The 14,096-nt window shown below is 40.7% G+C and overlaps 1 protein-coding gene across 1 annotated transcript in view; it reads right to left on the bottom strand.

The window, feature by feature from the left end:
- Positions 1 to 444: 444 nt before the first annotated feature.
- The window catches only part of LOC139935455 (sal-like protein 3), a 53,250-nt gene continuing 39,598 nt past the window's right edge, over positions 445 to 14,096 (bottom strand). The window contains exon 2 of the mRNA XM_071930074.1: positions 445 to 11,567. Within this exon, the coding sequence (XP_071786175.1) occupies positions 6,790 to 11,567 (4,778 nt within the window). The 3' untranslated portion in view covers positions 445 to 6,789. The remainder of the gene's footprint in view (positions 11,568 to 14,096) is intronic.

The following is a 14,096-nucleotide window of genomic DNA, read 5'->3' as shown; positions in this document are numbered from 1 at the left end:
CAGTGTAACGCCACATCAACTTCACTCTCCTTGGGCCCTATATACTTTAAAGGGTTTATGTAACTTTTGTAGGACAAAAAAACACGATGTCTACCGATTTACACTAAACTTACACAGTTTGAAGATAATGATAGTAGAAACTTCCCTGGAAAAAACTACGTACTGAGGTGCTGTAGTTTTGGGGTAATGAGTAAAACAATGTCATGAAAATAATTTTCGTCTCATGAGACGAAAATTATTTTAATCATTTACAAACGTATTTTCATGACATTGTTTTACTCATTTCTTAAAAACCACAGCACCTCAGTAAGTAAAATTTGAAGGGAAGCTTTCCACTATCATTATCTTCAAACCCTGTAAGTTTAATGTAAATCTATGGACATTTTGAAAAAGTACCCAAATCCTTTAAAACACTTCAATCACAAAACACATCAGAACACATGGTTTCTGTCAAATCAATCAGTATGTTGTCCTATTTTTTTTATTAGTTAAACCTCGGTATCACAAAATATACAATGTTCCACTAAAACTACATCATACATGTACAGTGCATCTACAATATTACCATTTATACTGGGTGCGGTGTGGCAGTACCAATACCCCTAATGTGCAAGTGGAGTACACAAACCTACGGATATATATAATACTCTTCCATTCCATACATACATCATGATAATATTAACACAGGACCCTACTTGGCATAAAAAATACAAAAATAAGCATTATATCAATGTTAAATAGAACTTTTTGACAGTGGGCAGTGCCAAAAAAGACCGAGTAAAAGAAGTTAACAAAGACAAACCAAACAACCAAGAAAGCCAAAATCAGAACTCCAGAGAAGTGGTTGTGATGTGGCAGTGTTCACACGGTACGCCAAAGGTGTTGATGTAAATAACCCAGAATAACCCAGGGTTTCCCCCATTCGGGGACCGCTCATCTGTGGAGAAGGTTCTTCTGGTAATCCTTGTGGGGGTGTGACACCCCCACAAAAATTGGGGGCCGAGGTACCCGATCAAGGTCATCTTACACTTAGCCCAGCATCCAAAGCAAAACCCTCCTTTTAAATATTTGATCTTGAAAATGACTCCCATATCTTTACGAGTCAAACAAGTTAGTTAAGAAATCTGAGGGAAAGGAGACTTTTAAAATTAACAACAATCTTCAGAAGTCCAATCTAGCTGGCCATCAACTCCATATCACCATAAGAGTCATGAAACAGTCATAATGGATGACACTGTTTTCAGAAACAGTCTATGGTACGATCTGAGTGAATGATCAGCTGTCATGTGACATTGAGATGCACACAAGCAAAGTCAACCCAAGAGCTAAAACAGAAAAAGAGTCTGGTTCCCACATGTAAAGGCTTAGAACTGTACTTTTCATTACATGGGTACCAGACTGGCTCCTTCTGAAGACCCTGTATAAGGGACAGGGAATACAAATCCTAACTGGGATATTGTTTTTAAAGCCATTATTTTATTGAAGGTGTTGCTGCCCACCAAGTGTTCCTCATTAGACCCCTTATTGGAATGGCCGCCATTGCTGAAAAGCTATCTTAGGCGCAAGTTGTGCACAGCATACACGTATTATTAAAGATGAAAAGATGGCTGCCAATGCAAGAGGTCTAGTGGGGATAATTAATATTCACATTTTGTAAAACATTATTTGCAGTTTTGGGTGGCAGCAACCCTCCAGAAAGTACATTATTCAAGTCACAAGTTTTGGCTAATACTACACAAGCTGTACACCCATATTCTGCCACCATGTTGTTTAAAGAGTTATAACCATTATTTCAGATACATTTAAGACACAACCATTTTGCCCGAGTTAACACTTTAAGAGCAGAGACTTGTGCGTTTGTTTTCTCCAATAACACCCAATACATTAAAGCTTGGAGAAGAAGCAAGTCAAGCCTGGCAGTTAAATAGACTTCATATAGTTTTCCATACTGTACACTTTGTAAGTACATTGTACACAAATTCAGTTTTAGGTATAGTTTTTTGTTTTCCTGAAGTATCACGCGTCTTAAACTGTCCAACCCATGGCTGTTAATATTATATACATAAAAATTTAAGTTCCTTTGGCTTTGCTCGGTCTCTTGACCAGAAAATATGGTATTATTACTTTATTTGCTGTACAACACATACACAAATTGAAATAGGAATCATATTTTTAAAGCACACATATGCAAAATAAAATTTGAGCAAACTTTAAAGCTGAAAGACTAAAACACAAAAACAACGACGATGGATTTGTTAGGGACTTTTGTTCGTTAACGTTCTAAAATACTTTTGCGGCTTTCATTGTTCCGATGTCTATTAGTATTATTAGTAATTAAATAAGCTACGTCTTTGTTTGTTTGCGTAAGCTCTACTCAAAACAAAGTTATGACATAATACTGCATATTGGCAATGTATGCCATTACATCAACTGATGTTCTCAAAAATGATGTGAATAACTTCGGGTTAAACAACATAATTTGTTGATAATCAGTGAAGAAATGGTCATCAAATCTTAATTTCATATCCAGGAACATAAATACAAATTATAAATATGGGTTTAATCTACTAAATTAACATGTACATGCAAAATAATAACATACAAAATGAATAAAATGGGCTACAGGTTAACAATAAGTTAGAAGTTAAAAAAACCAAAATACAACACAAAGTTCTAATCAAAAGGTTTTTCCCATAGCTTTTAGGCAGTAAGGGAAAAACAATATTAGTTTTAAGTACAAAAAGCTGCAATAACTGAGCAGTATTGTAGTCTGCATAGTCAAAAGGTTTTAAAATTAAAAACATGAAGTCACAGTTACATAAAGCTTGAAAGAACGAAAAGGAAATTAATTTTTTTATTTTATAACATGACTATTATTATTTCCCAACCCTCTTGGATAGAGCTATTCTGATTTGCTTGACATTTACATCACATCTGACAAACAAGCTAAATAATTAACATTCCAAGCCTCCATTTCCGTTTGGCATTGAAAGGAAAGCATTTTGTGAAAACCACCGACTGTTTCTGTACATAATTACATCTTTACAGTAATATACACCTATACTAGTTGGTTTATCGTTAACACACAGCGAGTTATTTCACATGTACATCCAGACATTATTGTAGTTACGTACTTGGAACTTTACACTCTAATAATTGGAAAATTTCACGACACAGCAAAGTCCGACGCTTTGTCGTCTGAAATGATGGTTTTATATACAACGTTACAATGCAGTTTATGAGGGATCCATCTGCAGGCACTACTTTGGGTGAATCTCTATAACTGTGCATGCTTTCTTGTCTGATTGTATGTTAACATTAAGGTTTATCAATCTTTTGCCAGACAAACTTCTCAACTTGGGGGGGGGGGGCTGGGGGTGGAACCCAACAGCTTTTATTCATTCCTTGCCTGTAAATTGATGATGATGCATGGTTGGCAATTCAGGGAATGAATAATTGTTACATCACCATGAAAAGTTGGCTTACTGACAAAGTACCGGCTTTTCGGAATGGAATCGGAAAAGCTTCTTGTGAGACTCTTTTTTCAACATCTGGCAATTTTGTCTGATACAAGTTAAAGGTGCTCATTTATAAGGTTTCCTCTGAACAATTTTGCGAATTGGACTTCTTGTTTTTGATCCACATTCAGATTGTTTGTAGCCCGAGTCCCTGGCAAAAAATTGTTTGCAGAGAACTCATTATATTCGCTACTAAATCAACACTGGAGTCATAAGTCAGAATTAGACCCGCCTGGGGTAGATTTCAAGACTAGAGTTAAGACTAGACTTATCTTGAGTTAGAGTAAGTTACCTACTTGGGACTAGCTTCTAGTTTTTAATGACTCTTTAAAAGTCCTTGATAATGAGGACTAGTCCTAAGTTAGGACTATCTTTGTGAAATTAACCCAAGCTTGTTCAAAGGCTGGATGTTCGGTGAGCGCCTTTAAAGGCAAAGTCTTTCGCATGATATCAAACAAAAATGATACAACATTGACCCCGAGGTAAGTGCGTACTCTAAAGAACGCAGGATTAGTCTGTCATTTTCACTTCAAAAGAGAAAGGTGAAAAAAAAATCAACAATGACTGATGGTTTTCAATAGTTGCTGCTTTTTTCCCTTCGTCTGACCAACAACACATGTTCACTGAACAATATCTTTCCACTGGAGCAGACAGTACTTTTGAAGGATGTATTTATAAGAAAAGTATAGCTCATTGTCGCTTCTTGATAGGAAGACAAAGCTATGGGTAGGTTAAGTTGTCGCTTACAATGGATCGTTAATGGATATAAATAGCTAAGTAGACGGTTACAATTGAACTAGACTATCATCTACACAAAAATGGATTATTCCTGTTAGGTAACGGTTTTTTTACATTAAGTAATTCCACATTTGTTGTGTTTCTTCTCCTACTGTATAAATATGGGCAAAACAACGAACAATAAAATGCATTCAAATGCAATCTCAGAAACCCTGTTAAGGAAGACTTAATTTAAAACAGTGCATTATTCTTTTTCAATAACAAAAACTAACAAAATACAAGCTGTACTCCCGTACAAATCCCTGAGAATCTTTGCCAAAAATACATTAAAATTAAAAAATAACTGAAAAAATACCTGCTATGTTTGCCTCATTTGGGGACGTTAACTATAGTATTAGCAAACCCAATATAAACATCCAAAAACTTTCTGAGTCATGCACAGAGCAAGAGACTTCAATAGCAAAGATAAAGAATCTTCAAAATGAAATGTCAAATATGGGCGTTGAGAATTTAGGAAGTTACTATAGCTTCTGGGACAATAACATAAACTTTAACTGGAGTCTTTTGGGGATTGATGTCCGCTAAATCATTCATCATTAACAATTATTGACTAACTACAAAAAGAAGGAAACAAAAAAAATGTCAAAATATGGTGACGGATTGACAATAGTTCAAGAGTAAGTAACCCCAGCCAGCGTGCGGATCTACATGGCTTTAAAATGTCGCCTGAAATTGATGGGCAATTTCAAGAAGGCAACCCAGAGAAATATTTCTCCACAGAAGTGCTTCCTGGGACCCCCAAAAAATATGACAGATGGAATTGTAAATGAGCAGTTTGCGTGTTGGGTGGAAAGCAGGAGGGGGGCTCGGAATGGCCTGTCCAGTTTATTAATCACCAAAAAACAAATACTGCTTTAGTATAAATTCCACAGCATCCATCATTTTGCCAACTGTGCTGTCTCAAGAAGTTTACACTTTTATTTTGTTGTTCCCTCGGTTAACATATGAAATTGTTGTTGCTGGGTAGGGTCATAAAAGTTGAAATCAAAGTGCAAGAGGGTCGGTCTCTTTGTCATTGATGTATCTGTACAAGAAACTCAAGACTACTTAAGATCGCCTGAACCCAAAAGTACACCTGACACACTGAGAGGGGGGGCCCAGAGTACAATAGCCTATTGTGTGAACCCCATTATAATTGTCTTCCGTTTAGAAACAGGGTGGTTGGTTTCCACCATTTTGGAAAGGAGATGTGCTAGTAGGTGATTACTGTTAGTAAAGCACCTTAATATTACAGAGTTGTTTGACTGAAAATAGTTTGTCTGCAGTGTTGTTAAAACGCCATTGCAATATCAAACAGTTTGTTAAAGACACTGAACACTTTTGGTAAATGTCAACAACCAGTGTTTTTACTTACTGTATCTCCACATGCATAAAATAACAAACCTATAAGCTCAATTGGTTGTCGAAGTTGCGATATAAGAAAAACCACCCTCAAAGTTGTGTGCTTTCATATGCTTGATTTCGAGACCACAATATTTCTAAGTCTGAGGTCTCGAAATCAAAATCATGGAAATTTACTTCTCTTGAAAACTACAATACTTCAGAGGGAGCTGTTTCTCACAATGTTTTATACTATCAACAGCTCTCCATTTCTAATTACAGAGAAAGGTTTTAGGCTATAATAACTATTTTGAGTAATTACCAATAGTGTCCACTGCCTTTAAACATGATAATTTTAACTTTGATCTTTGACAATGCTGTTAAGGTTTCAGAGGTGTTAGAGTGTTAAAACTTAATAAATATGATGTGAATGTCTGTGACACTTTTAGGCATTGAAATTTCTATCAAACAAGGTATTCTACTTTTAGTATTTCTTCAATTCATTCCCAATTCAAGTAAACAATATCATGGTGTTCCAACTCAAACCTTCTTGATTATGCTTCTGACGGTATGACCAATCGTAAATTCATCTAAAATCCTACTACAGCTAAACTTACGTTAAATACTGAAAATTCTTGTACATTTTGTCCAAATGTCTGTAGAAAAATTCAATTAAAAATTCCTACACAGTATTAGAATATAGAACGGTTTAGAAATAAGTTAATTGTGGTGCTTAGTTAAAAAATAAATAGAATTAGGGTATGGAGTAAGAACATTCAACAATACTTTTTGTCCCAATCTTTAAGATTCTGATTATCTTTTCAAAAACTTAAAAATCAAGCTTTTTAAAGTTGGATCTTTTCATGGAAAGCAAGTTTACTGCACACATCAAAATAATCACAAATTTTTTTTTTTTTATGGAAGTGAGAATGACAGAAATTAAATTAATAAGGCTTCTTTTAAAGCAAAATTCACTAGCTGTACACTACATATTAAATTATTCTTTTAAAAATCACACACATTAGGTGTCCTTGATGCTGCAGCAAAACAAATCTTTCAGCTCAACTTTTTTGGTGTAAGTAAAGTCTTTTGGACAAAAGCAATTAAAAAACAGATTGGTTGGAACCAACCTTAAAAAACAAAACCCTTAGGCCTAGTTTTGAGAAACTACTGATTCTGGAACAGAGTCTCTGATGGTATCATGAGCTGAGTCATTTCCTTTCATGATGACAGAATTTGGGTTCTCAGGGAGTCGGTTGTGTCCGAGGGAGGAGTGATGGTTCTGTATGACCGATATCTCATTAGCCTTGGACATAGCGGCAGCGTACCCATTCATGAGCTGAGGTGGATACTGGAAGAAAGCTCCCTCGTACATTGGACGCAGACCGAACATATCGTGGCGGAACATCTCACCTTCCTTTGGGCTCATCAGGAGCGGGGACTCCATGGAGATACGCCTTCCTCGTCGGGTTGGACCGCCGTTCCACATATGGGTGCCAAGATGCACCTTCAAGTTCCCCTTGGTGGTGAACGCCCGACCGCACATGTGACACTTGAATGGTTTCTCCCCCGTGTGGGTTCGAATGTGGATCTGCAACGCACTGTCAGATTGAAACTGCTTACTGCAGACATTGCAACTGTGCTTCAGAGCAGGGCGTTTGGGCGGGGAAGGGCAGCCGGATTCTGAGAGGGAACGTTTCAGTGACGGCTGGGACGAAGGTGATGCATCAGGAGAGAACTTCATGGGCTGGCTGAGCATCATCTTCTGCTGCAGCTCTTGTTGGTAGTTGTTGTTGTTATTGGGAGAGTGCTGTGGCTGTGGTTTGGGTTGGCTATTTGGCAGAGATAGATGATGCTGACCGCTAGGGGTAGTGCTCTGCTGGTGGTTGCCATTGGGTGATTTCATCTGGCTTGTTAGAGGGACCTCCTGCGAATGTTCAAACGGTGAAGGGGGTCGGTGGGAGTTGAGGGGCGAGATCTTCTGCGGGGAGCCAAGCGGGGAAAGCTGCTGCTGCAGCTGCTGTGGTCTAGACTCGGGAGAGTGTCGTTGTACAGGATCTGAAGGAGAGGGTTCTCGCTGGCTCAATGACTGTGGAGAAACAGATCTCCGATGATGCTGCTGCTGGTATTGATGCAGAGCCATTTCAGCTGAAAATTGAGGCATGCCAGGCATCAGCATGGGGTGGGTGGGTGGCTGCAGGTGGTGCATGGGGTGCATCATCTGTTGTTGCTGATGTTTGAAATGGGGATGTGCTGGGTCAAAAATCTGGGTTGGCATGTCCCGTATCTTATGAGTCAGCATGTGCTGGCGTAGATTGCCTCTCGTTGAGAAACCTTTGGAGCAGATCTCACACTTGTATGGCCGCTCCTTGGTGTGGCTTCGGTAGTGAATATTGAGGGCACTGGTGCAGGCAAACGACTTACCACAGTAGTGGCATGTAGTGCTGGACCCATTGACACGTTTGGACGAGTAGGCTGCATTCAAGGTGTCTTGCATTAACAAACCAGCACTACTTCCATTCATTCTGCCGTCCATCGGGTGAGGGAATCCAAATGGCATCATCAGGTTATTATTTACCTGATTCTTCAGGGCTTCCAAGCTGTTCTCACTGCTTCCTGAAGACCCTGATTTGGGAGTGAGGTCCAGGGCACCGTTGTTATCCATACGGCTGGTGTCAATCTTAAGAGGCGCACGCTGAAGCTCGTCATGATGGTATTTCAAGTGATCTTGGTGGATCTTGTGTTCATTATAAATATTTCTGTTTTCCCCTCTGCTTTGGTCGCCATTGCTCTTGTGCTCTTCACTTCTGTGCTCTTCCATTCTATGTTCATCACCTCGGTGTTCTGAGTGACTATGACTGTCGTCATTTTGTTTTGACTTTTGACCCTCTGAATGAGCATCACCATCCCTGGTGATTTCATCAAGACGGTTCCTTACGTAATCAGGGTGTCTCCTCATTTCGCCAGAAAGTCTAGACATGTCACTTGAATGACTTCTGAGGAGGCTCTCATGACGACTTACAAGTCCATCAAGATGCCGGCGCATTTCTTCTTGGCTGCTCCTGTGGTTTTCAGTACGTTCATCTCCTGGACTGCGGGGTTGTTGTGGGCCTCTTTCTGAGGCAGGAGTTTCCTCTTGGCTTTTCTCCGAAGGTGACATGCGTTCAGAATTGGGAAGACGCCCCATCAGCTGTCGGTGGTGATTCTCTGCGTTGGTGGCAGCAGCTTGGAGATGTAATGCTGATGCTATGGAATCAATGCCTTTAGTGTAATTTGGCTGGGGTTCCGATGGGGAGACAGCAGTGCTACTGTCATCAGTGAGATACGCAGGAGGAGAGACAACACCAACAGACGGTGCTTCTCGAGTTAACCCTTCAACATCTTTACCAAGCCAAGACATTTGCATCTTCTCGCTATTCTCCATCTCTCTTTCTGTGTTTCGTCCTCTGTCTGATAGGCCACTTGTTTTTGTCTCATCATTATGCTCGGAGACATCTTCGTCTGCTTGCTCTGGTAAAGCTTCATCAGGTAAGCCGTTATGGCCGTCCTCTCCAGTGCCTTCCGTTTCAGAGTAACCCTCTGGCGAGTACTCCATGTGAGAAGCCATTTCATTGAGCCTCATATCTTCATCGTCAAAATCATCTTGGTCCAGATTTTGGGCCTCCTCATTGATCATCTCTTCAGTGAGCTTATCCTCTGCTTGAATCTGAAATGCAGATAAATCTTGAGGGATATGGAACCCCTCAGCGGCATGCATGCGTAGATGTTGCTGCAGGACCAAGATGTTGCTGAAACGCTTTTGGCATATTGGACAATCATGGAACATCCTGAGTGGAGGTTTGGCACGATGGACAGTGAAGTGAGTCTTGAGGTTACCCTTTGTAGTGAAAGAGCGGAGGCAGATTCTGCATTTATAGGGTCGCTCACCGGTGTGTATCCGGTAATGCATCTGCAGGGCACTTTTGCAGCTAAGGACCCGGTGACATATAACACACTGTGAGGAGTCGGTAATCTTCTGCTCAATATTTTCCACAAGCTTTTGCAGTTTTGAGGTCTCTGATGGCCGTATACCTTGCTCGGCCAGGGCTGCTAAAGATGATGGCGTACTTGGTGCAGTGGTAGATATTGATGAAGACTCGGACATAATCTGAGCCATGGAGTGAGCAAAGCTGGGAAAGCTTGACGACAAGGGAGTGCCTCTTTCAAGGATTGAAGGAGAGGAGACAATTGGAGGAACACCCGGTCTAGACAGGTCAGACTCGGACTTTGGCCGGAGAAACTCTGAACCTGCTTTAGGTTGTGACATGTCATCATGACTCCGCTGCTCAAGAGGCTGATGATCACCTGAAATGCTGCTGGATGCAGAGTCAGATCCACTTGCCTGTGATACGGGCATCCGAGAATGGAATGAAGTTGGAACGTCACTTGGAAGGCGTGCCATGTCACTTGGAATAGTTGGTAGGGGAACCTGCTGGATGGCAGGCGACTGGATCGGGAGTCGTTCATTTGGAAGAGGCGGAGAGGGTGGGTAAGGGGTTGTGTCCATCTTGACATGAGGATAGCGATCAATGTGACGCTGAAAGTGCACCTTGAGGTTTCCTTTAGTTGAGAAACGGTTGCCGCAAATGTTACATTTGAATGGTCTTTCCCCAGTGTGGGAGCGAATGTGGATTTGGAGTGCACTATCGCTGCCAAACACCTTGTGGCAGAAGCGACACTTATGTCGGAAGAATGGATCATCTGAAGGGAATTTTGGGTCAAAGACGGCAACATTTGGTGGCTTCCCCTTTCGATGTAGCATGAGACCAGGTGGGAAGGGTAGCCTTGGTGGTGCCTGAAGCAGGGGACTCGAGACTGGTGGCATAACAGCTTGTTGCTGTAGTATATCAAATGGTGGTCTTTGTGGGGGCATTGGGAATGATGCTGGCGGAAGAATCGATGGTCTCACCGGCATTGAGGGCATCATCTGCTGTGGCATTGGTCTAGGCAGTGAATCAAAATGATGCATTAGATGTGGCGAAGGCCCAGACGAGGAACTTTGTTGAGACATCATCTGAGGCCGCGGTAATTGCTGCTGCGGTTCAGCTGAAGGGGTTTGGGGTGCTGAGGTAGTGATGGGTGCATTCGCCGATGAGGTGACATTGGGGGTGTGCTTGATTTGCATTGCTAAACTCGAGAGCTGCTGCTGTATGTTTTGTATGAGCTGCAGCTGATGGATATGCTGCTGTTGGAGATGAAACAGCTGGTCCTGGATGTTGGACATCTCAGGCTGGTTACCATGCATGTGCATATCATGATAATGCCTGACTGCGTATCTAGCTTGATCATGAGGACCCGGCATTAGACTTGAATGGGGGAATGATGAGGGCCGTTGACTTGGTGATCTGGAGTGATCACCTCGGTGTCTCAGTTGAACCTGAGACTCCTCAAACTCCATGGAATCAACACTTTGAGTTCTAGTCCGGTCAGGCTCGGAGGACTTTAAGTCATCCTCTTCCGGCCCGTCTTTAGGAGGTGGCAGCTGGTCTGTATGGTCGCCATCTTGGTTGGCATGGGTCTCATTTTGTGAGAGCTCATCAGTGGCATTATCAAACTCCTGGTCATCGTACTGAGCAGGGTCTTCCCCCTGCTGCTGGAGATTGTTTAGCGTCGGCTCGTTGTTATGGTAAACAGTTTTAGTGATCTCCTGGTGATGGCTGAACTGACTGGAGGGTGGCACAGGACTGCTACTGTTCTCTGTTGGGACATGACTATCGTTGTTTATAACAACCACAACTGGTTTCTTGGAGCAAGTTTGTTTGTGCTGAAGAAAGTCCGGGTAGGCAGGGAACTCTGCTCGGCATTTCCCACAGACATGAAGACCACCAATAACGACGTCTTCATCAGTTTCCTCATTGTTGGTAGTGTTAAGATGGTTCTCTTTGGCAGCACCTATTCAAAAAAACAAAAACAAAGAAAGAATTATAAGTACATTTGTCGATTGTTAACATTCCTTAATGCTTAATTCAGTAGACTTAAAATAGTAGACTTTTGAGATGACAGGGGGCATCCGACTCATCAATCCTTTACCAGTCTTCTAAACGATTAAAACAAAACAAAAGGACCATTGAGTGGGACACATCTATTGTCTCAAAAGTCTTCCATTAGCAGCCAGTGAAAAACTGGAATGTCAAAATAAATGGTAACAGTTATTGAATGGAAGTATAGAATGGAACTGCAATAAATCAGTTGATGATAACAAAAAAAATTAATGTGGCAAAGCTCTGAAACCCCCTGTATAAACATACATTAAAAAAGTACCCGATGCACATTGGGTGATTCAACAAAACAGTTTTACTATTCGAGAAAACTTTAGCATTTAACTTGTGTAGTTATTGTTGCTGGATTTTGCCTCCACTCAAAATGAATCGCCCCCTCTAGTGACACTTGAAATCCACACATGTGTTGACACTCTGGTCATGAATAGCAAAACCTTGCAGGTATTGCTTTCACCTTGGGTTATGTGCATTGTATTGCTATTAGTGACAATCAAATCTAGAGGCCAACTCACAGAGGGAGAATGGAAAACACTTTTTTTCTCTTTCTCTTTGAAAGCTTTTCAGCTGTTACTTAAAAATCAATGTATGCATATTCTAAGAACGTTGAATATCATGTGATAGACACATCTAATCTGGTATTCCTTTTTTTTTTTCTTTTTTCTTTTTTAATTACAACTCTTAGGTCGAAATTCTATTAGTTGCAACAAATTAGAGAATTTCCTTTTCAAGAGATGAATAATAAAAAGCTTTAAATTATTTTTCCTCAGGGGTTTCAGCTTGCTTAATTTCATTTAAGCATCCCTCCTAGGTATTTGGCCGTGTCCGTTTGGGACACTCAATCGCGCAACCGGACGTCAATCACCACAGGATCAATATTCTCTTAATCACATTATTTGGACGATTTGTGGGGAAAATGCCGTGGTTACGATTGGCCCGGTCTTATGCTCCCGCTCTTTCGGTCGAGAGGAGTTTTTTATGATTCCGCACCAGTATAATGTACGCAGGCAATTACTAGCAAATTCAATAAAACCAAAATGAAACTGTTGTTTTGGGAGACAAGACTTCATGATGGAGATTCCTAGATAAGTAGGGATTGTGTTTAGTTGGTAAACATTTCCACTGAGAGGCATGTCCGTTAACTCCTGGCCTTCGATTCTTTTATAAAAAACGCAAAGTCAACCCTTTTTAAAATATAAAAAAAGAAAAAGAAAAACAATCCAGAAGAGCTACCTGCTCAAAATCCTCTCTCCCAAAACACTTTCTGGTCAATTCACAATACTTCACCTTGCAACGGGCAGACCTTAGTCAGTGCATTCTCAGTCTCTACTGTTAGCGAGAAGTTTCTCAAAAACTTCAGGTCAAACTGTTATCCAAAAAGGTGAACATTTTAAGGAATAAAGCTTTCCTACGTATAACTCGATGTTCTTGTAAAGTCCTGTTTATTATTTTACTTGTGGGGGCTCAACAAAGAAAAATTTACTAGCGCAGAATTTTAACAAAAGACCTCCAGTTTAAAAGGCTGGCGCTCTACCAATCTAGCTATTTGGTATTTAGCCCTATGTTGGCGGTCTCCCTGTTTTGTCAATATTTTGTATAACACTTTGGCAATTGTTGATTAGCATTTTCTAGTTACTTTTCCATAAATTCTTATGGTGAATGGTAAAGGTACTGAAAGAAACTCATCACAGGACTAGCTTCAAACTTTATCTCTAACGCTCACATTCCTAAACCTCACATCCATGTATACAACAATGCTAAGATTTGCCAGTATTGCTCAAGTGAGTTCAGCAAAGCCTACCTAGTATTTCTCCACCCCTCCTACCCCCCCCCCAACCCGCAAACTGTTTACTTGTGAGGAAGCCTCAATAACTTTTGTCTACTTTATATTTCATTATCTTCTGCAACCTTTTCATGACTTCTCACAATAACCATCTACCCTCCATGCAATAACTTTAGCATGCAGTGCTTTTAAAAGACCCTGTTGTAAAAAAGCAGCATTCTTTGGCTGAGTGCTTAATCATATGCTATGATGTAACAGGGGACACAGATGATACAAACACTATTTTTTTATCTCCTTTTTACTCTCTCTCTCTCTCTCTCTCTCTTCAATAGAGGTTTCCTGAACCCCAAATGAAGAAGGGGAAAGGAGTATAATAACAAAGGACTGGACAGCACAACAGTTGAAGCCTTGACTCTCCTGTGTAGGCTGAAATTGCCCCATCCTCCCCATTCCAAAAAAAACCCACTGACAATGCTGAAATGCTGGGGTGATTTGATCACCATTCATGCCTTTCTGAAACATCTAATCTCATGGTTGAGTGGGCAGTGGATATTTCACTAGGAGACACTGACAACCCAAAGATCTCTAAGCCAACCTTTCATGCATTTATGCTCAATTATGAGAGAGTTGTTGCTGGATGAC

Source organism: Asterias amurensis, chromosome 3 (genome assembly GCF_032118995.1).
Source record: "Asterias amurensis chromosome 3, ASM3211899v1".
Taxonomy (NCBI): domain Eukaryota; kingdom Metazoa; phylum Echinodermata; class Asteroidea; order Forcipulatida; family Asteriidae; genus Asterias; species Asterias amurensis.
The sequence above is the reverse complement of the archived record's forward strand: the minus strand, read 5'-3'. Positions and strand labels throughout refer to the sequence as shown.